At 46.1% G+C, this 22917-nt stretch overlaps 3 protein-coding genes across 3 annotated transcripts; 2 read left to right on the forward strand and 1 right to left on the reverse strand.

Annotated features, from left to right (window-relative positions):
* Positions 1-335: 335 nt before the first annotated feature.
* Positions 336-1187, forward strand: LOC119654741 (trypsin delta-like). Its single transcript, XM_038060272.1, has one exon. It carries the CDS (start codon positions 353-355, stop codon positions 1094-1096), a length of 744 nt encoding a protein of 247 aa, XP_037916200.1. The 5' UTR covers positions 336-352; the 3' UTR covers positions 1097-1187.
* A 14611-nt stretch (positions 1188-15798) lies between these two features.
* LOC119654746 (trypsin delta-like) lies at positions 15799-16560 on the forward strand. The gene has a single exon (XM_038060277.1). It carries the CDS (start codon positions 15807-15809, stop codon positions 16548-16550), a length of 744 nt encoding a protein of 247 aa, XP_037916205.1. The 5' UTR covers positions 15799-15806; the 3' UTR covers positions 16551-16560.
* A 5141-nt stretch (positions 16561-21701) lies between these two features.
* Positions 21702-22542, reverse strand: LOC119654744 (trypsin delta-like). The gene has a single exon (XM_038060275.1). The coding sequence runs from the start codon at positions 22516-22518 to the stop codon at positions 21775-21777; it is 744 nt and encodes a 247-aa protein (XP_037916203.1). The 5' UTR covers positions 22519-22542; the 3' UTR covers positions 21702-21774.
* Between the last annotated feature and the right edge of the window lie 375 nt (positions 22543-22917).

Below are 22917 nucleotides of genomic sequence, written 5' to 3' on the forward strand. Positions count from 1 at the left end.
AAGCCACAAATACGAATACATATCAGAAAAAAGCAATGAAATAGACAAAACATCATACGATCATTTAGATATGTGCACTACTGGATATCGTAAAAAACAATTACGCATTGAAATTTTTTACGATCGATTTAAGTCTCACTTTTTTGCAAATTTACTTCCAATGATAAGGTCGATACAGCATTCGATCTTTAACTAATCTCAGTGGATTTCGAAGCGACTGGTGTCTCAAGTTCGATTGTTTTCTTAAAAATAGATTCACTTGAACAAGAAATCCACCGATTACAATGTGTGATAACAGTGTAATCAGACTAATATAAAAGGGAGCCCAACCTACTCAGACTCAGCATACAAAATGTTCCGTTTTGTTGTATTGACCGCTTTATTGGCCTGCGCTGCCGCTGATGTTGTCCCATTGTTGGATGGGCGCATTGTTGGTGGTAAGGCTACCACTATTCAAAGCTATCCTCATCAAATTTCTTTGAGGTATTCTGGTAGCCACATTTGTGGAGGATCCCTCTACAAGGCCAACGTCGTTGTCACCGCTGCCCATTGTGTCCAAGGAACTTCAGCCTCCGTCCTCTCCGTTGTTGCTGGTACCAGTTCCCGTACCTCAGGAGGAACTTCCATCAAGGTCTCCCAAGTCAAGGTTCATCCAAGCTACAGCAGCAGCACCATGAGCAATGATGTCGCCGTTTTGATCCTTGCCAGTTCCTTCACTTTGTCCAGCTCTATCCAACTCATTGCTCTTACCAGCTCAGCTCCAGCTGCTGGATCCGTCGTCACCGTTACTGGATGGGGTACCACCAGTGAAGGAGGTTCAGCTGCTTCAACCCTCCAAGTTGTTGATGTCAACGTTATCAGCAGTGCTACTTGCAACAGCAAATACGGAAGTGGTTCCATTACCTCAAGTATGTTGTGCGCTGGTGTTGATGCTGGTGGCAAGGACGCCTGTCAAGGAGACTCTGGTGGTCCATTGATCCAAAGCGGAAAATTGGTTGGTATTGTATCATGGGGATACGGATGTGCTCGTGCCCAATATCCTGGTGTTTATTCCAACGTTGCTGCTCTTAAGTCCTGGATTGAAGCCAATTCATAAATGAAAGGATTCATTAGCGTTGGTTTTTCAGTATTTAGTTTGGCATGAAAAGCGCTTTAAATTACAACCTCAATAAAATCGTTTGAATAAAAATGTTAAATTCTTTTTATTTGATCTGCATTCCCTCCTATTGAGTCCAATACATAATAAGTATTCACAACTCTCCTTAATGTTTCCAGAGAAGCATAGACGCCTTTTCGACTGTCCTGTGACATGTAGCCCGTGAGTAACCCAATAGCCGGCCTTGGTGAAATAAATAAGGCACTGCTTTCCTGGAAAATGGCTGTACAATGTATTATAGCTGACGTCAATTAGATCATATGTGGTTCGGTTAGATTTCTTAGCCCTGACCATACCGGCTTGCAAAACAAAATCTAACTAAGCACTCTAGACCCTCGAAAAGAAGAGAGGGGAGACTGCGGATTCGGGAGGGGATATCTTCTAAAAGGCAATACAGCGAACTCTCGAATCGGTCCTAACATAATATAATCAGTATAGCCAAAGTATTTATGGGAAGATTTCATGATCCGTTAAATTCCTTCACGTACTCCGGACAAGCATATCACCGATGAAGAGAGGCCCCCCAGCTGAAACCTGGGGTTTTGGCAAGTGAACCCGGAATGTGGCTCCATTTAAATGATAAAGTGTACGTGGTTAGGAGTTGTGTCAGATGAAAAGAATAGTTTTAGCCTAGATAAGGAGACCGTTTTTGGGTGGGCTCCCATCTCAAGCTGGAAAAAATGCTTTCCCCGCTCGAGCACACGATAAGGCGGTTGCAGCCACTTCCATGCGGCATCCATCCTGACCAGGATGTGCGTACATTTATCGAACTCTTTGGGTGCGCTGGCTACCGCGGATGCGTGACGGGTGGGTGGTGTCGGTTTGATTCTTGTTAAGTTTTCCCTCAGCAGACGCAGAGATCCTGAGTCTGTGAGACCGGGTCGCTCGGGAGCCTCCGGCCGGTTCACACGGTCTTTTCTAGACAAAGCAAAGCAGCACAATCTTTCGGATGAATTGAATCACCTTATTCGATACTTTTCTTACGCTGAACTTCTACGCTGTAGTGTATCGTTGCAATCTTGAATGAAGTGCTCTAATACACTTTAAGGCCCTGATCCATTTGGGTTGTCGTGCCAACGGTTATTATTGTTGTTATTGCTTACGCTAGGCATTATCACTATTCCCAAGGACCACAAACATCTTTTGCCATTTGAACGTCCTATCCAGGGACAAGCTTCAAATCAAATCAATCCAGGGTTAAGCTTCAAATCAACGCTGGAACGAACTCCAGCGGGAAAGATCATATTATGTACCTTGTCTACTCTATCTGGACGACTTGAAGCGTCTAGTACACGACGCCAAGGACATTATAAACCTTTCTTGCACACAGCTAAGCTGAATTAATACCCACTATGCATCCCAAACGCATTCAATATTCGAATATCGCTCAACAAGCTCTTTAAATACCTTGGGTCTAAGAAGGAAGGATAGAAGTCCCTTAGATCCCTGAAATAATCGCTGCCCTTCTTGTGGCAAGTTGCTTCCTCCCAGCAGGCCACCATTTCCTCCGTCAGGTCTGATGTCCCGTTTGCTCTACATATCAATGCGTCTAACTTCCCCATTCATGTGCAAAACTCTCAAAGAGTTGGAAGACAACCAGTTTTTTTTCTCCAGAAAACCCACCCATTGAGAAAAGTTCTAAACGGCAACAAAAAAAAACTTGAAAGAACCTTTTTATGGCAGGTCATTAAAGTTTTTCGCAGATCACAAGCTCGTCTTTGATTGTCTTGATTTCTTACTTGCCCACTATTTCGGTGTGTCCTGAGCCCCATCCAGAGCTTACCGCCCTAGCCTAATCAGAGAACCAAGGGCTTCAACATATCCAGGAGGGTGACATGTTACTCTCTCGGAGATAAGCCTCTCGTCTATCAAGAATGAAAGTGGTGGTCCTAGCGACACCCTTTACGAGGTGACACTACCATTAACAAATCACTACGGGTGAAAACTGAGGAGTCTAAAACAACTCCCCCACTCCTCGGTGGGATGCAAACCATGTCCATTGGATAATCTGCAGTCGGGCGTAACTCACTGTATTCGAAAGAAGCCTCACTGATACTTGGTCGCCTCAGTGAGTAACTTTAACCTTAACGTACTACGGGGAGCTATGGCACCGCGGACCTCCTAACCCCCATACTTGTGGGAATTATATGAGTACGCCTACAAAAATAGTTGAAAATGAAAACAAAAAAGCAGGAATCCACTAGCCTATCACTAAGAGTCAGGTAACTACACTCAAAGGAGGGGAAGTTGGGAAGTCAAGCATTCACGCAAAGGTCAATATTAGTCTACTGTGAGGACTGCAACCACAAAGGCCACTGGTCAAAAAGTCAAGGACAAGCAAAAGTACTTTTGAGATTAGACATCTGGAAGGAAGCCGGACTCAATGCCGCATGATATAAATGATATCTGCGTTATCGGAAGGAAGACTCAGGGCAGACCTAAGCCTTCAACATCGGAGCCAAGAAAGCATTTTCTACACTGTTCACCCGATCGTCTTGAAAATTGGTATATATCCATATTTTGGTCCCATCCCCGTTGCTGTAACCTGCCATTAGATGGCGTTACGATAGATCAACTTCTAGACCATTCACCCAGTCGCTATGGAAACTGGGTTAAGGTTGAATTTTCAACCGTATTCTCGTATAGAATGAGAAGTTTATGAAGGGTAGAAGGCGGTCCCTCTTCAGTCCTGACGCAAGCTTGTGGTGGTCACCCCTCTAAAAAGTCATCACCCTTCAAAGTGGGTTTCTGTTGTCCCTAGCCTCCTTAAAAAACTGCTAGGGCGATCAATAATTCAAAAATTATCGCGCCCCAAATTGCGACTATTTCTACATCAAAACGGTAGACTTTAACTTTGAACCCCATCTCCTAGGTGGAAGAGGGAGTATGAATGGAAAAGCGGGAGGTCTTCTTTCTCGAAAAATCCAATCCAAAAAAATTAATGGTGTTTGAAATGGAAGTATTCTGTTCACTTCACCAAATGATGATCTGAATATCAGTTTGCTTCTCGATAAGACCGTACATCCAATACAATGAGCACGTGGTCAATTTGGTTAATGACATATGCGTCTTATGATTTCCAGATCTGTGTGCTTGAGACGCTTAGGTGTAACTCAACCAGTCAGGCTACAGCTATCCCTCCCTTCTTCTTTCTCACTCATAGCTTGGGACAGGCTACCGTGGAGTTAATAAGCTCGTTGGTAGGACAGTAATCGTCGTAATGTGCAAGGAAGGTTATAGAGGGGACCGCCCCGGCCGGTTGTTCGGAGGCCAAGTAGGGCGATAGATAAGACCTGTATGCAGGACAGATCGTCGCGAGTCATAATGGCGGATTTCAGCCTCCGGTGCCTACCTTCTAGCATCCCATTGGATGGTGGGTGGTATACAGTGGCCCTATGGCGTTTGGAAAGGGTGGACTCAAACTTCATTCTCAGATCAGTGATTATCACTGTCGGGACTCCATTCTCGACACGGGCCTTCGGCACAAGATTGTGCTGTAATGTCAGCCAAAGGTCTTACTTCAGACCGCGTGAACCTGACGATGATTGTGAGGCAATACTTGAAGCCGTGCGAATCTCGCAAAGGGCCTTTGATATCGAGATGAATCGTGTGGAACCGCTTGGTCGTTCAAGAGAATGAGCCCCTTCTTTTCTTACATGCCTGGTGACCTTACACTTTTGGCACGCGATGCACTCTCCGGCGCAGGAGTTGATGTCCTTGTTCATAGCGGGCCAGAAATATTTTCCGGTAACTAAGTGATTCGTTGTCCTGATGCCTGGGTGCGCTAAATCGTGAACTGCATGGAACACTTCCTTGCGAAAAGTGGCCGGAATGTATGGCTGAGGTCCCTTCTCTGAGTCTTCGCAACAAATAATGAGGCTTGAGCCGAAGATAGGCAACTCCCGAAACTTGTATTTGGATTTGAGGCTCTGAAGTAATGTGTCTGACTCCAGATCAGAAGGTTGCGTGTTCAGATCACGTCGGGGTTACCAATGTAAATTAAATACTTTAATTTAATTTATTTATTTAATCTTTAATTTACTTTTATCTCTAATTGAAAATTAATTGGTCGTGAGGAGTCGATAGCTCCACTTCCGCACAGGAAACTAAAATTCAGGCTGCTGCGCCGCAATACGGTTTGCTAACGTGCAGCATTTCTTCTTTTTCTCAGATTTTAGTACTCTCTAGCTTCTCCTTCTTATTTCCTAATTCCTGTTCCGACATTCATTTACCTTTAAAATTTAATTTTCAAAATGACCAATTTAATTTCTATTTTGATAATTTTGTTTACAGAACTCTACCACTTTGTACATTTCCACAAAACTCTAAAACCCATTCCATTTGAAGATTGCGAACTGATCTTCGACGTTTTGCTTTCACGTAGGCCAGTTCATGCTACATATCACAGCGTGAATATCCACCGTTTATTTCTGGCTGAGGCGAATGAGAACGTGTTTGTGCAATGATTCAAAAATTTGATGTAATTTTTGCTATCGCTATCATGGAATTCGAGGTTCAAGGTCGCGGTCAGACACATTTAATGGGATGACCAGAGTGAGGAAGGTAATCGGCTGGATTGCTGCTGCTGATAGTTAAAGAGGGTTGGTGTGGTGAGTGGAGATATAGGGATAGAATCATTTTTACAAACAAGAGACAAATTAAGAAAAGTTAAGTTGGTATTTTGGACAGTAAGAGACGAAGAGTCCAACCAGGGAGAATTTTGAGCGATATCACTTCCTGAGTCGCCAAAAACGCAAAGGAGGAAGTTTAGGAGTCGTTTGACTAAATAGTTGAAGAATTGCAAATATACCATTGCTACTTTCTCAGTAGATGATTTTGATCCAGTTAAGGTCGGTCACTAAGTAAGTAGACAGACATTGAAACGATTTTATTAAGGTGAGTCTGTCTTTTTTCTTGTCGATCGAAAGTGGAAAGTTTTAAAATCTACCACCGGGTCCTGCCGGATGGTTGTGCGGGACTCTTATGCACTAAAAGGACTTCCTACTCCTTCCACTCTCTCCGCGGGACTTTCGCATGGTATTACTTTACGGGCCGGATCAAAGTTTATCCTGCATTCGTGTTCACGTTCGTGTTCGCTCAAAAACTGTGTTATGTCGAAACATATTTCGCCGGGTGGTCGCTCGATCTATTCTCCCATATGACTCTATGGGTCCCACTTCTGCTGCCATTCATTGACAGTTTCAGTTCGTCCGAACTGCCGACAACGCCCAGGAGATTCTCCGGTGAGATACGCTCTATCGTAAAGACGTTATCCTTTTCTCGCCAGAATATTAATCGGGATCATTCCTGCTACGTATGCAGGCTGCTTCATAGGATACTTTTCTCTAAGTGTTCGGGGTACAATTATGCGATACGCGGTTCCAATTTTTCTCTTATTTGTTGTATTCTTCAGTGTACCTGGCTTGGGCCGCCTATATTTGGTAGCATTCTGACAATTAGTACTGCGTTGTAAATAACACCCTTACGGAACTTCGCATGTCATTCGATACGATTTCATTCCTGCATTTGATTCGCAGCCCAAAAGCCTGTCGATTAAGGAGTTGACAACGGTACGCACTCGATTCTTTCACCCGCCCAAGCTGATTAGGGACTCAAGTAACTTGCTCCATCTCCCGGAATCGGAAATATTTTCAGCACCGAATGTGATAATTGCAAAGCTTTTACCCTCGTCAAGTGCGAAAACCGAACTAACTCTCAAAGAGACCACCTTCCTTTTCGACAATTGGACGTAATCTATTTTAAATTATTCATTCGAATAGTTTGCCAGTATTATTTAGAAGGTATATCGGCCTATACGATGAAGCTTCACCAAAAAGTTTGTGTGGTTTAAGGATTAGTATTAGTTTCTACTTCTTCCATTATGAAGGAAATGCTCCTTCTTTAAGATATGTGGTAAATGCCTCGCCAAATATATTTGGCGCAACCTTGGGAGTTTTGTTGGAGATTCTATCCAAGTTAGGCGCTTTATTCTCAATTATTTTTCATCGCACCTTCTAGATCCTCCTCCTCACTACCAGGCCGACCAAGAAATTACATACAATGTCGTTGCAAACATGATGATCAGAATGAGTCATAAGCGGAGAAATGCTAGGGCGTCCACCTCAGTCGACGAGGCAGGACGGGCCCCGGTCCTGTCCAGAAACGGGCAAGAGTTGTTAATGCATGGACGTCGTCAGGACGTAAGCAAGTTAGTCCGAACAAAACGAACAAAACAAATACGTGTCTGCACGCTAAATGTTGGTACCCTAACTGGAAAGACGGAGGAACTCGCAAGAGCCCTTCGGAAAAGGCGCATTGAAATCTGCGCTCTGCACGAAACCCGATAGTCCGGTGCCAAAAACTGCGACATTGAACGCGAACGCGGTAAAAATGGTTACAAACTTCTCTATTTTGGTAACCCACACACTCAATATGGTTTTGGCATTGCCATCTTAAAGGGTTTCCATGATGCCATTAAAGAAGTCGAACGTTTTGATGACCGGCTGATGAAGCTCACCATTATATCAGCTGATCGCACTATTCACTTCTTCACCGCATACGCACCACAGACAGGTCGACCTGATGCCGAGAAAGATGCCTTCTGGCAACTTCTCGATGAATGTCATGTGCATGCTGATGATTTGATGAGAAGAAAGAAGCAACAATCTCACTCATATGATTGCCGACCATTACGAATGTGCGAGAATCGGGGAAACAAATGAAAGACACGATCCACAAAGCGGCCTCTGCAACCCTCGGGGTCACCAAGCAGGGTAAACGATACATCAACCGAGATACTTGACTTTGAAGTGATGATGTTGAAATGAAGATCTATGAAAAGAAACGCCTCTACCACAAATTTCTCGACGATAAAACGCTTGCTAATTGGCAAATTTATAAGAATGCCAACCGGAAAGCAAAGAAAACGGTCGCTGTCACCCGAGCGAACCATTACAAAAATCCTTACGATAAACTGGACACTCGGGATGGCGAGAGAGATAGTATCGACTTCCTAAAAGCCGTAACGAACGTACACAGGATATCGAACACTTCTGTTGCGTTAATGACAAGAACGGTACTTTGCTTACCAACCGTCGAGCCGCAACGGATAGGTGCGACTTCGAGCAGATTTCAACTGAAGAATTTGCTCATCCTCCACTTCCACAATCATTGCCGACATTTGGACCAGTTCCACCTGTCAGCGCAACCGGGTGCTCAGAGGTAGCGGTGAGGAAGACGGGACGGCAACCCTGTCGACCAAACCAAAACCAAGTGGCCGAGGAGAACCTCCATAGTGGTGGCACCGGGAGACGCTGTATTCGCTCTGGTTTGCCGGCCGTGATGCAGTAGTCGAATGCTCCAAAGGCCTAATCAGGGCGATCAGACCCGAGTCTGCACGGGGACTCATCTGAAGTGGCAAATTCGTCACGAAACCTTACCAGGGGTATACTGGTACCATGGGAACCGGGAAAGCCCCTGGACTCTTATACTTCGGGTGAACTCCAGTTGTATGTGAGTACAGCTCAGTTGTGTGCGGTTGGCCCCCCTAGTGGGAGTTTCATGGTGGTTGTGGTTGTGCTCAAGCGTGAAGGGACCTCCGCGCTTCGGCATGGTGTTGCGTTTCAACACGGGTGCCGTACTCCTTAGTTCGGTAGAGATTTAGGTAATTCTTGTATCCACCAGTATGAATGCTAAGCCATGCACTTGATATAGACTGGTACCGTTGTTGGTTGTCTCAGCAGCAGAAGCATCGCCCTCTTTACATTGCCTTTCTGGATCTAGAGAAAGCCAACATTTAGTACCAGAAGAACTCGTGCGTGGGTGTATCAAAATCGCTCCGTGTCTCTGTTGGTGTTCATCAACGAAGCACCCTCTCACCACTCCTCTTTGTTCTTATTATGGACACCGTCACACGGGATATCCAATGTTCAGCACCCTACACACTGTTTTATACAGATGATGTTTTCCTAGCATCTGATAGCAAAAATGATCTCGAGCAACTTGTCCAAAAATGGAGTGATCGCCTCATGCAACACGGTCTCAGATTGAATCTAAACAAAACTGAATTTTTGACGATCGATCCCGATGAAATAGACACAATCACTGCCAGCGGCAATGATCTGCCCAGAACTGAGCTATTTAAATACCTCGGGTCAACGCTATCAACCAATGGAGAGCTGCGTTATGAAATTTCTTCACGCATTAACTCAACCTGGATCAAGTGGCGTTCCACAACTTGTGATCGACGTATCAACGAACATCTCAAATCGAAAATGCACCGCAGTGTTGTCCGTCCTGTCGCCCTCTTTGGTTCTGAGTGTTGGCCAACTATAAAAGACAATGAACGGCGACTTGCGGTAATGGAGACGAAGATGTTACGTTGGACTAGTGACGTGGGTCACATCCGAAATGAGGATGTCCGCGATCGTTATGGGGTCGCATCGATCGTAGAAAAGTTGCGAGAGAGCATCTTCGATGATGTGGTCACGCAATTCGTGCTAATGAGAATTCACTTGCCAAGATTGGTCTGAACATCGAAGTCGATGGTAAACGACCAAAAGGCAGGCCTAAACAACGGTGGCTTGGTACGCTAGATGGGGATTTGAAAGCCTCGAGATTACACCCAGATCAGGCATTCGATAGAGCCAAATGGCGAAACCGATCACGACGAGCCGACCCCGCTTGTGAACGGGACAAAGACTGAAGAAAAAGAAGAAGAAGATCTGCTTCCTCAGCCGGGAGACAACTTACTTGAGGAGCTGTTCTTATTTTTGACATTTATTTATTAAGCGGGGAAGGGGGACTATAAAGTGATCATTTTGCACGGATTCATTCTCAGAATCCGCCCACCCGAAAAATCTGAAAAGTCACGAAGCTCCCATACGGTGTCCAATTTCGTCATTATTTAGGCTACGAAATCGTCTATCCTGTAAGGGGCTAAAAATTGTTTGGATGATCCTTGTCTCCAACACTGCTGAGATTTTGGAATTTTTCTTGCTAATAAGCCCAACCTCAGCATATTTGTGGGGCAATAGCGAATACAATCCTAGGCGAGAGAAGCGGTTTGAATTCATCACTTCAGCTGGTCTGATGACCGCGAACGAATCCTAGGTAAATGGATGGAGAAAGTTCAATGAATTTCTTGGCAACAAAGTGGAGCTCCTTAGGCGAGTAAGGACACTTTTCGAGTGCTTTAAAGAGGCTTGTCCTATTTTCCGAGGCCAAAGCGGTGGTCCAGGGTGGAACCGAAAACTGAAAAGACTCAGAAAGTCAACCAGACGACTTCTGAATATTTTTTTTGTTCATTTCGATAGGTTCGCGCGAATTTCGACGTTCGTTGGATTCTCAGGTTCCGGTGTTTTTTTTTAAAGTGACACGTGAGGGGCTGAAGTGGTCAAAGAACCCTCACCCTCCACATTCCCGAGCCTAGCTAGCATAACGGCAGGCAGGAACACCTCGATGAAGCTTCAATATATGCTGGCGGACCTTCGCAATCAATGCCGTCAACTTTCTTTTTTTTTAGCTCCCCTGTTAATCGTTTCCACCCACTCCCATTATGTCATTACATATCTCAGCCGAAACTGTAGGAGCTGTTACAAGGAACAGCTCGATGGCATAGTCCTACTTTTTTAACACTGACATCCCATAATGCCTTAGACTGAAGAGGCAACTTTCATCTACTGTAACCTTTTAATAATCGATCAGTGAAAGAGGCAACGAGGGCTGATATACCCGATGAGACACCGGGGCGCCCAAATAAAGAGGAAGCCTCATCAAGTGGCGCGACTGACCGTGCGGAGATGGCAACTCCACTACCTTTCAGTGCCCCTGTTTTGGAAGTAAGCTAAGTGAGAAACGCTAGTCCTGAGCAGATGGATTTGGACACAAATCAAGTGGAAGTGCATTCGACCGTCCTCGCTAGAGCCGAAGAGGAAAGGCTCATCAGAAAGTGCGCAGCAGTGGTGAAACGTATGCGGTCGGCAACGTTCCTTCAGAGGAACGTCAGCAAAGGCGTCAAAAACGGGCTGATGGAACTGCAGGAACTACTGGACCGCATTTCCTTTTATAGACGAACGTGGGGAGCAGCGGAAGACGATTGTAGAGCAGAAACAGTCGCACTCCCGGGACGACGTGCCTGAAGGAGACGTTATCGAAGTAGTCTCCAAAGCCCAAAAAAAGAAGGCGAAAAAGAATAAAAAGAAACAACGGACTCCGTCGCCAGAGACACGTCTGTCCAAAAACAAGGAGGCTGCCAACCCAAAGCCAGTAGCGGAGAAAACGAGGAAACCAAGAAGGACTAGATCGTCGGCTCTGTTCATTAAGCCGACGAAAGGCAAGACATTTGCGGAAGTCCTTAGTGAAATCCGCTACAGGATGAAACCCAAAGAGAACGGAGCAGAGGTGTCTTCGATACGGAAAACGAGGAGTGGTGGAGTTTTCGTCGAACTGGCCCCAAAGACGACCAAAAAGAGCGAAGCGGTCAAGGGGCTATTGGGGGAGAAGGCTCTTGTTTCCAACCTAGAACCCATGTGCTCTCTAGAAATATGGGATCTTGACTGCCTCACAGAAAAGGCCGAAGTAGAGGAGGCGCTAAAGCGTGAATGTCCAGAGGTGACCAATGCCCGGGTAGGTATTACCTCTGTAAATGCTCGAGGCCAAAAGCTCGCCGTAGTGGAGCAATATGCAATATGCGAAGAAACTCCTTAACAGCGGGAGAATCAAAATCGGATGAGTAATATGCAGGGTACGAATGCGGATAGCCCCCGCCAAGTGCTACAGGTGTCTGTACTATGGACACACGTCAGCAGCTTGCAAGGGTCCGGACAGGAGGACAGCATGCCGGAGATGCGGCCAAGCGAGTCATCAAGCGAAGACTTGCAAAGAAAGCGAGAGTTGTGTTCTCTGCAGGGATTGTGGCGCGTCTGGCGAAAGCGTCGCACACACTGCGGGCTCGGGACCGTGTCCGATCTTCAGGGCGGAATTGAAGAGGGCTAGGGTGCGAACGCCATGATCCGCATTTTGCAAATTAACATGCACCGGAGTGCAACCGCTCACCAGTTGCTAGCACAGTTCGCTGCGGAAGTTAATGCTGATCTAGTGCTGATTAGCAAGCAATACCGAAACAAGGACCCGTCCTCATGGTATCTCGACTTATCGGGCACCACTGCCATCTGGGGGGACGGATTTGTCTGGATCCGGTGTTTAGGGATAACGTTTTTTAGCGTTTACCTGACGCCGAATGAGTCGATTCCGGACTTTCAGCGCCGGCTTGATGCTCTGGAGGACGTCGTTTCGAGCACGGAGGGACGAATCCTGGTTGGCAGTGATTTTAATGCCAGGGCTCTTGAATGGGGCATGCCTCAATCAGACTCCAGAGGGAAAGGGATCCTGGAAATGGCGGCGAGAACCGGACTCGTAATTTTAAACACCGGATCCACGCCAACGTTTCGGCGCCCAGGTTGTGAAGGAAGCATTCCTGACATCACTTTTGCGTCGGAATCTCTGGCATCATCGGTGGACGGGTGGCGAGTCCTAGAAAACTTCTTGGCAAGTGATCATCAGTACATTGCGTTCGAAGTGTTTGACGGCGAGCACAAACACGACGTTCCCCCTGCGTGTGGAATGTCGCGAAGGTGAACATCGGAAGGTTCGTCGAAGCTCTTGGAGCAGGTAGGGCCGAGCTGGGGGGCACTCCGGGGGGGTGGTGGTGTCGCAGCTGACACCGTCGTAAATTCAGTGATGAATCTGATAACGACGGCGTGTGAGGCTTCCATGCCCCGGAGAGGCCCCAGGCGCGACAAGCCTTCTATGTACTGGTGGACGGCAGAAATTGCCGACCTACGGAAGGAGTGCCATAAGCTCCGCCGTTTGGTACAACGTTTGTACGTCAACGAGGAGGCATGTGCCATAAAGGCACAATATAGATCAGCAAAAAGGAGACTCCGCAGCGCTATAAATAAAAGCAAAGCTCGCGGCTGGCAAAATCTTGTTAATGAGGTGAATGATGACCTGTGGGAACTTGGCTATAAGCTTGTCACTCGGAAAATCGGGGCTCTGCGGAAGCCCTGCATATTGAGCACCGACCAGATGGACCGCATTGTGCGGGCATTGTTCCCCAGACACCCTGTACGGGTTGATGTAAATAGCGCGGAAAGCGTCGTGGATTGCCCCCTTTTCATGAAATGAAAAGCAGGAAGGCGCCAGGTCCTGATGGCATTCCGGCGGAAGCTTACAAACTGGTGTTCCGCCAACGGCCAGAATTGCTGCTCGAAGCGTTCAACGCGTGCTTGAAGGAGGGCATTTTTCCTTGTCGCTGGAAAGTGGCCAGACTCGCGTTGATCAGTAAGGGTAAAGGAGACCCGGAGCTCCCGTCTGCATACCGACCGGTGTGTATGCTTGACACGGCCGGAAAAGTGCTCGAGAAGCTCATCAGGGGTAGACTCGCTGAAGCGATACGTGCTGCCAGGGACTTATCCGCAAGGCAGTTCGGGTTTAGAACAGAGAAATCTACAGTGGATGCTGTTATGGAGGTCGTAGATGCGTTTAATCGAGCCGGGGCACACAGCCGCCGATCTCAACGGATAGTGCTCGTCATAACGCTTGATGTCAGAAATGCCTTCAATTCCGTAAGATGGACAGATATGCTAGGCACACTAGAGAACTCCTTTCACTATCTCTTTCAGCTATCTCTTGCGGATATTGAGGAATTATCTGAAAGACCGCTCCCTGTTCTATGAGACGCTAGAGGGCCAGAGGAGGATGGAAATCACGTCGGGAGTATCGCAGGGATCCATCCTAGGGCCGGACCTCTGGAACGCTTCCTACGATAGTCTGCTGAGACTCGATATGCCCGAAGAGTCGCGCCTGGTCGGTTATGCAGACGACGTTGCGGCACTTGATGCCGGACGCACTGTTGAACAGACGCAAAGCAGACTTGCATATTGATGCGACGGGTAAGCGGATGGATGACTGCTCACGGTTTCAACCTTCCGCTGGAAAAAACCGAAGCAGTCATCCTGACCAGAAGGAGAATCCCGACCTTGTGTCCCATATCGATCGGCGAGTTGACTATAGAGTCAAAACCAGTGGCTAAATACCTTGGTTTAATGCTCGACTCGAAGATGAGCTTCTTCGAGCAAATCAAAGCAGCCGCGGACAGGGCTGCAGCAGGAGTCGCGGCCTTGACTCGGCTAATGGCGAATGTCGGCGGCCCTATATCAACTAGGAGACGTCTCCTCATGCGAGCAACGCAGTCCATCCTTCTCTATGGTGCGGAGGTATGGGCTGATGCCCTTGACAAGGAGGTGTATCGTAAACGCCTCGCTCAAGTGCAGAGGCGGGAGCTTTGCGAGTGGCGTCTGCTTATCGCACCGTCTCCGAACCGGCTGTGATGGTGATTGCGGGAGTGATCCCCGTTGTCCTCCTTGCCAACGAGCGCAAAGCTATCTATCGCCGCAAGGGCGAAAACTTAAGAGAAGTGGTTGCCCGTGAAGAACGTCAACGCACCCTTAACGAGTGGCAACTTTCTTGGCAAAATGAGCCAAGGGGCAAGTGGACTGCGCGGCTCATCGACAAATTAGACCCATGGTTGAACAGAAAGCACGGTGAGATTGATTACTTTCTTACCCAACTTCTAAGTGGGCATGGAGGTTTTCAGTCTTACCTGCACAGGGTTGGGAAGGCGCAATCTCCTGATTGTGTGTTCTGCAATAGAGTGGTGGATGACGCTGAACACACCTTTTTCTCTTGCGAGAGGTGGGACGGCCTCCACCAGCAGCTTTATGCAGACACAGGGGAGCTCTCTCCAGACAACATTGTCAGAGAGATGCTGAAGAGCGCTGGCAGCTGGAATCGTATTGCGCATTATGTTCGGGCTCTTCTTACTACGAAGAAGATTGAACTCGACCGGCAGAGGGATCGGACGGTAAGGGGTTCCCTGAACTAACAACTCCCTTCCTCCCCTCCCCTCCCGTTGGTGAAAGGAATTCCCTGACTTGAAGGCTCCCAAAGCCGGGAGAGCGAGAGGGCTAGAAGTAATGTGTTAAACGGTTCCAGGCTAGTCCGCCAGTGGGCTGTTGGGGGAGTCCAACACTCTGTGCGTAAACGCATTCACCTCCCTACTCCCAAAAAAAAACCTTTTAATAATAATCAAAATAGGATGTCCACCAAATTTTTTGTTATTGCCAATATTACTGCATTTTATTCTTCCAGGTTAAAGCATGCTTTTTTTAAACTCTTCAGCTAGAGGATTTCTGAAGACTCGCCCTTCATCCAAGTATGCAATATTTAACTTTCCCTTAACTTACTTAACTTAAGAAAGCACATCTAAAAAAACAATGAAATAGATAAAGGATCATATAATCATTCAGATATGTATGCTACTGTTCATCTTAAAAAAAACACGCATTGAAATTTTTTCGATCCAATAAGTGCCACTTTTTCTGAAAATTTACTCCCAGCGATAAGGTCGATACAGCATTCGATCTTCAACTAATCTCAATGGATTTCGAAGTGACTGATGTCTCAAATTCGATTGTTTTCTTAAAAATAGATTCACTTGAACAGGAAATCCACCGATTAAAATGTGTGATAACAGTGTAATCAAAATAATATAAAAGGGGGCCCAACCTACTGAGGCTCAGCATACAAAATGTTCCGTTTTGTTGTATTGACCGCTTTATTGGCCTGCGCTGCCGCTGATGTTGTCCCATTGTTGGATGGGCGCATTGTTGGTGGAAAGGCTACCACCATCCAAAGCTACCCTCATCAAATTTCTTTGAGGTACTCTGGTAGCCACATTTGTGGAGGATCCCTCTACAAGGCCAACGTTGTTGTCACCGCTGCCCATTGTGTCCAAGGAACTTCAGCCTCCGTCCTCAGCGTTGTTGCTGGCACCAGTTCCCGTACTTCAGGAGGAACTTCCATCAAGGTCTCCCAAGTCAAGGTTCATCCAAGCTACAGCAGCAGCACCATGAGCAATGATGTCGCCGTTTTGATCCTTGCCAGCTCATTCACTTTGTCCAGCTCTATCCAACTCATTGCTCTTACCAGCTCAGCTCCAGCTGCTGGATCCGTCGTCACCGTTACTGGATGGGGTACCACCAGTGAAGGAGGTTCAGCTGCTTCAACCCTCCAAGTTGTTGATGTCAACGTTATCAGCAGTGCTACTTGCAACAGCAAATACGGAAGTGGTTCCATTACCTCAAGTATGTTGTGCGCTGGTGTTGATGCTGGTGGCAAGGACGCCTGTCAAGGAGACTCTGGCGGTCCATTGATCCAAAGCGGAAAATTGGTTGGTATTGTATCATGGGGATATGGATGTGCTCGTGCCCAATATCCTGGTGTTTATTCCAACGTTGCTGCTCTTAAGTCCTGGATTGAAGCCAATTCATAAATGTAGCGATTTAGTAAAGGTTGGTTTTTCAGTGTTCACTTCGACATGAAAAACAAATTCAATAAAATTGCTTCAATAGAAATTTTAGATTTTTTGATTTGATCCCCATTCATCAGGGTGCAATGTGATGAATCAAAAACTTCTAGACCGAATTCATGGTAATTATTAATGATAATTTATAGATTGTGTCAGCGTATAGGATAAAGGTAATTTTAGTTAAGTTAAGTTAAGTTAAGTTTTCAATATTCCTAATGTTTTCCAAAATTATTTTAGCCATCCTCTTTCCACACCCGTTCTTCCATCTCCCGAGAAAGTATTGAGTTTCCAAGGATAAAACGAATGGTTGAAACTGATCTCCTAACCAGCTCAATAATAAATTCCCCTTTGTCAGAGTGAACTCTAAACTGAACTTCAAAAGTTTAATCACTATTTGAATCAGCCCTGTGAGTTGGAGTTTAAGAATGCACTCCCCCCTTGTCGAAGAAGCGACTAAAAAGGATAGAAATTTGTGGGTCAGAAGTCTGCAAATTTTGAAACTTTATTGCTACCGAAACGTCAACAACGCTTCGGATAGGGACTGACCTCATGCTAAAGACCTTTGGCTATCAAAAACGGACTATGATTGATTTTTGGAATGTGTACATACAGCTCGGCAACGGTAGCGAGGGTCCTCAGAATGCTAGCTCTCTCCAACTTGAGGGGGAATTCTAGGCCTAAGTCAAGTAAGACGATGGGACTCTGGAGTGAACTCCCCTCCCTCTTGTCACACTTAAGGCGGTGTGCTTTTGTACTTTCGAAAGTCAAGTGATAGCAGACACGAATCGTGTCGGATTGTTTCTGACGGCTACTTCGAGGCGCGCTCTTTAGACCTCGGAGCCAGTTTCTGACAGACCTCTAACTGCAAGATTCCGGTTCAGGTTAAGGATCATCACACTACTATGCACCAATGAAGACTTCCGATATAGTGGAGAAGAATGCTTTCTACGAGCAATTACACGAAGGTCAAGGGAGGCATCCTAAAGGTGACATTGTGGCCGTGTTGCATCATCTGAATGCCAAGGTGGCGGGGGGTCTGACAACATCTTGCTCGTACATACGATAGGGAAAGATGATCTTAGTGACCGTAGCGAAAATGCTTTGATATTCATGAATTTCTACAACTTCCACCGCCTCATCATTGGTAGCACATTGTTCGAGCACAGACCCTGCAATAAGGTCAGTTGGGTTTCAACTAACCAACACCGTAAGAGCAATCAGATCGACCACTTCGTGATCAGCAGTAGATTTAGGAGTTGCCTCTTGGATGTTGTAGTGACCGCGGCTTCGATACAGGAGCAGAATCTCATTTGCCTCTATCTGAATTAATTTGCTCAAATAATGCATTCCATAATGTGCTATTATCCTAATGTTCGCCGCAGATTAGACATTATTGAATGCATTCGGGCGATCTTGATCTTGACAGAAAGGAATGATTTGCCGCATCCGTAGAAGCACGCGAATATTGTTGTAACATGAACTCTCGAAATTCAACCGAGTTATGGGGACCGGTTCGTGGGTGGACAGCTGATCAACGGCCGGTGGGATTTCAAAATGTCATTGTTTGTGACGGAGTCGTAGAGAGTCGAGTTAGAGGTAATTTCGTCATCTCCCGAATTTCGGTTTTGGACAAGGTGGAAGGTAATTTATATAAGACAAGAATCGGATAACTCTGTGAATCGGAAGGAAAATTGGCAGAAAAAAAGGAATGATTGACGTAGAGGCGTAGTCAGAAAGTCGGGGAATTGGTTTGCTGAGACATCGGCGCGAAGTTTTGGATGTGATAACGACGTTGCGTTTTGGGAAGTTTGTGCATGGGCGTGAGGTGGCAGGGTAAAAAGCCACAGAAATCATAATCTGCCAAGAGGACGTAATTCACGAACAGCAAAACAGTTGTCCAAGAGGAGCTTGGTTTGTGATGAACGTGAATTTCAACAGTCTCTCACGGGAACAATTCTTAGAAGAAGATGCCTCTAAAAATTTCTGGTCTGAATGTGTGCGAGACATTTTCCTCGTCGCGTGTGGAAGTTTTTTTTTGCTTTAATTTGATTTTTTCTTTTTATATTTTTTTATTTTGGTTTCATTTTTCTTCTGTATTTCGATTTAATTTCATTGTTCTTTTATATATTTCTGATGTTTTGATTTCATTTTACTTTGAGAACTTCCTCCCTCTTTCTTCCGCCTTCACCCCGCAAAACCTTATTCTGGACATCCTCTAAATAATGGCCTGAGGATGTCAAGGATGGGAGGGAACCTCAGGAGCCGCACCCCAATAACTAACTGAGGCAGAATAAACAATGATCGGGACTGTGATCCGTCGTGGATCTTCCCTCTCGATCGTGGGACTCGGGTCCGGAGACTTACGGCTTCACGCACAGTCGAGCCGTTTTTTTTATTTTCCAAGTTTAGCTCGCGTTCTGTTTTTTTTTTTCGTTAGGCGGTGTGGACCCACGCATCAGTATAGACACGTTAATTTTGTACTAATGACACCTGAGGGATCAAAGCGCCCAAAGGACCCACCCCCCCATTCTCGAGCCTCGCTAGCTCAGAGGCATGCAAGAACATGTCAACCGAGCACTTTGATGGAACTTCAGTCTTTGCAGGCGGACCTTCACGGTCAATTCCGCCAACTTTTTAGGTTTCTGGGATAGCTCTTTCCTCTAGGTCGCCTTCGACCACTCAGGACGATCGTCTGATCCTCCTATTTCCCCTAGGTTTATTACAATATGTGCAATAAGAGAAGCGCTGAGATCAACCTTGAAATTGATTACCAACTGATTGTCGCTTATGTTCGCTTGCGTATTTTGTCCGCCACTATTCACAGATTTGGGGAGCTGCTACCCCTTAAGCTCAGCATCGACCGCTCGACAGTGGAATAGCTCTCTTGCTAATCGAACAGCAGATGGACGGAGTAACCCACCTGAGAATATCGATGAGAATTGGGCTGTTTCTTTTTTCTCGGATGCTACACAGGTAGCCAGGCGCAGACTGCGGAATCGAGGAAGCGGATCGATGAATGGAAAGGTCTACTGACCGCTGCCGGTGATGGCGGGTTTGACGCGCTTGAACTCCAATACCGAGCGAAATCCCAAGAAGTTCAGCGTACTGTACGCCGTGATAAAAAAGAATTTGCTATTGCGCTGGTCAGGGAAGTGGAAGATACCCCAGAACACAATGAACAGAAATGCATACCGAGCGTTAGCTCGCATGTGGCCGCGAAGTTTTCGATAATCCTGTGAAGGACGTCAACAATCGGCTTCCAATCCACGATGACCAACAACTGAAGAAGTGGAAAGAACATTTAACCACGATACTCAGCCGTTCTACATCCGATGGGGTTCCTCTTTATGTGGATGAAATTGCTGGTCACCGAATGCGGATACGAACTGTGCCTTTTAGCAGAAGAGGAACCATTTCAGCCATCAATGCACTAAAGCGGAGTAAAGCCACTGGGCTTGGCCATCTCCCCGCAGAGTTATTTATCGCCGCGCCTAGAGTCTCCGCAGATCTGCTGCTTCCACTTGTACGAAAATATTGAGAATCCGAGACCTTTGCCAGAGAATGGAAGAATGGGATAATCGTTAAGATTCCAAAGAAGGGCACCCGTTTTGAGTGTGACAATTGGAGGGGTATCTGCGTGCCGCTGCAAAGATAATGGCTAACATAGTCCTGGAATGCATGAAAGAACATTTCGAACGCTTGATTGACAGAGAACAGGCTGAGATCCGATCTGGATCCTCCCGCATTGACCACATCAACCCTCAACGGATCATTTTGGAATAGTGCGCGGAGTTTAAATCTTCACTTCACCTACTCTTTATCGATTTCAAAAAATGCTTTCGATAGCGTGAACAGGGGGTACTTCTCAAGTGTTCTACTCAATAGGGCATATGATGGCGCAAAATATCTAGTGGCGCTCAGAGGCAAAATCCTGTCGCATCCTGCCGCCGATATTATTTCTTTTTGTTATCGGTGACGTTTTTATTGCTGCCTTATCCGAAGAACGTAGAGGAATTCAAAGGGCGATGACATCTTTCCTGAAAACCCCCAACTTCGTTAATGACATCTCTTTGCTCTCTTACTGGGTCATGGACCTTGGCTCTGGATTTGGGAAGAGGGGCAAGTAGAATTGGAGTGAAGATAAACACCAAGAAAATAAAGGTTCCCAGTCTGACTATTCATGGCACTCTCTCTGTCTCCATTAATGGGCAAAGCATCGGGGGCGTTAATACCAGATGATCCCCACCTTATTAATAGCGTTAGGTTTCTTTGGCTGATTTGCCTAGAACCTCGCATTGTAGCTATCTCAACACCAAGATCAAGTTGAGATTGTTCTTTGCAAGAATTCTTTCTGTGTTGATATATGGAAGTAGCACATAGAAAGTGATCCTACAGTTAAGCTTCAAGCCTTCGTCAACACCTGTCTGCGTCGTATTATCGGAGTACGCTGGCCTAATACTCTTACAAAAAAATTGGTGGTGCACAGGGCTGGCACTTGTATGCGTTGTGATCGGAAGGCAGAAATGGCAGTGAATAGGCCACACATTAAGAAAAGGCGACAATTTTGTTGCTGGCTACGCATGCAGTGGAGTCGCACCAAGGGCGCTTGGCGCAGAAGGTAGAGGAGGAGTGCAGCCATCTCAGGAAATCGTGGGGGGCTGAAGCGTATTTCAACTGGTCCACTTAGAGTAACATGCCTGTGCAGCTAAGTTGGAATGAAACTTCAGAAAGGCCATATTAAGATTTTGAATCATTTTGAAGGCTCGGTTGTGTTTGTCCACACCGGACTGATTCTAGTCAAGCCGTTGAGGTGTACCGTCCCTACATACTCGAAAATAGTGATCACACCCGAGTTTGCAAGAGGCTCATCTAAAGTGACTCCTGCCACGGCGCCTTAGCGGTACCATATGAGCTGGGATGACCCTTGCGGAACATATTTTCGCATTTTTCGAACCCGGAACAAAGTGATAGAGGCTATCGCTCAAACAATTCGACCATCACACCGTGGTGGTTGTGGTTAGGTCCAAATGGCGAGCAGAGCTCCTTGTGGACTCAATGCGTGGATTTGAAAACACAATAAAACAAAATGAAAATATTAAATTAATAATAAACTCAATTTATTAATTTTCGATTTCAATTGATTCACATATTAAACTCAAAAGCCTGCTAACGCTTCAAATCCAACTTTTTATGAGTTAGCTTCAATCCAGGACTTAAGAGCAGCAACGTTGGAGTAAACACCTGGATATTGGGCACGAGCACATCCGTATCCCCATGATACAATACCAACCAATTTTCCGCTTTGGATCAATGGACCGCCAGAGTCTCCTTGACAGGCGTCCTTGCCACCAGCATCAACACCAGCGCACAACATACTTGAGGTAATGGAACCACTTCCGTATTTGCTGTTGCAAGTAGCACTGCTGACAACATTGACATCAACGACTTGAAGGGTTGAAGCAGCTGAACCTCCTTCACTGGTGGTACCCCATCCAGTAACGGTGACGACGGATCCAGCAGCTGGAGCTGAGCTGGTAAGAGCAATGAGTTGGATAGAGCTGGACAAAGTGAAGGAACTGGCAAGGATCAAAACGGCGACATCATTGCTCATAGTGCTGCTGCTGTAGCTTGGATGAACCTTGACTTGGGAGACCTTGATGGAAGTTCCTCCTGAGGTGCGGGAACTGGTACCAGCAACAACACTGAGGACGGAGGCTGAAGTTCCTTGGACACAATGGGCAGCGGTGACAACAACGTTGGCCTTGTAGAGGGATCCTCCACAAATGTGGCTACCAGAATACCTCAAAGAAATTTGATGAGGGTAGCTTTGAATAGTGGTAGCCTTACCGCCAACAATGCGCCCATCCAACAATGGGACAACATCAGCGGCAGCGCAGGCAAGTAAAGCGGTCAATACAACAAAACGGAACATTTTGAGTGCTGACTTTCGACAGAATCTCTTCCTTTATATACAATAACAAGCTGGAATGACTGGCATTTCCTAATCAGGGTGAAAATTATGCCCCTGATAAATTAATTAGATTCTTCAGCGTCAGTCGTAAATCATTTTATTGGAGATTCACTAAGATAGCCTGAACAGCAAAAGCTTAAAGGATAAGTGAGGTTTTATATTCCGCCTTCCTGAAATTTTGACATGTGCGGTTTGTCTATGCTTTTATCTTATCTAATAAATCCTTATCCTGCTGATAAGATCACCAGGGCTTATGAACTTCAACTAATCTAATTAAATTTCAAAGTAAATAGTTTATGATTAATGTCGCCAGAACTGATTGAATTCTTGCGGTTCGAATGGTCCGAATGAAATATTGGG

The sequence above is a fragment of the Hermetia illucens genome, chromosome 4, assembly GCF_905115235.1.
Source record: "Hermetia illucens chromosome 4, iHerIll2.2.curated.20191125, whole genome shotgun sequence".
In the NCBI taxonomy this organism is placed as follows: domain Eukaryota; kingdom Metazoa; phylum Arthropoda; class Insecta; order Diptera; family Stratiomyidae; genus Hermetia; species Hermetia illucens.

What these genes read in the sequence shown, in the direction of transcription:
- LOC119654741 (XM_038060272.1), top strand. Translation starts at nt 353, where the DNA reads ATGTTCCGTTTTGTTGTATTGACCGCTTTATTGGCCTGCGCTGCCGCT.
- LOC119654744 (XM_038060275.1), bottom strand. Translation starts at nt 22,518, where the DNA reads ATGTTCCGTTTTGTTGTATTGACCGCTTTACTTGCCTGCGCTGCCGCT.
- LOC119654746 (XM_038060277.1), top strand. Translation starts at nt 15,807, where the DNA reads ATGTTCCGTTTTGTTGTATTGACCGCTTTATTGGCCTGCGCTGCCGCT.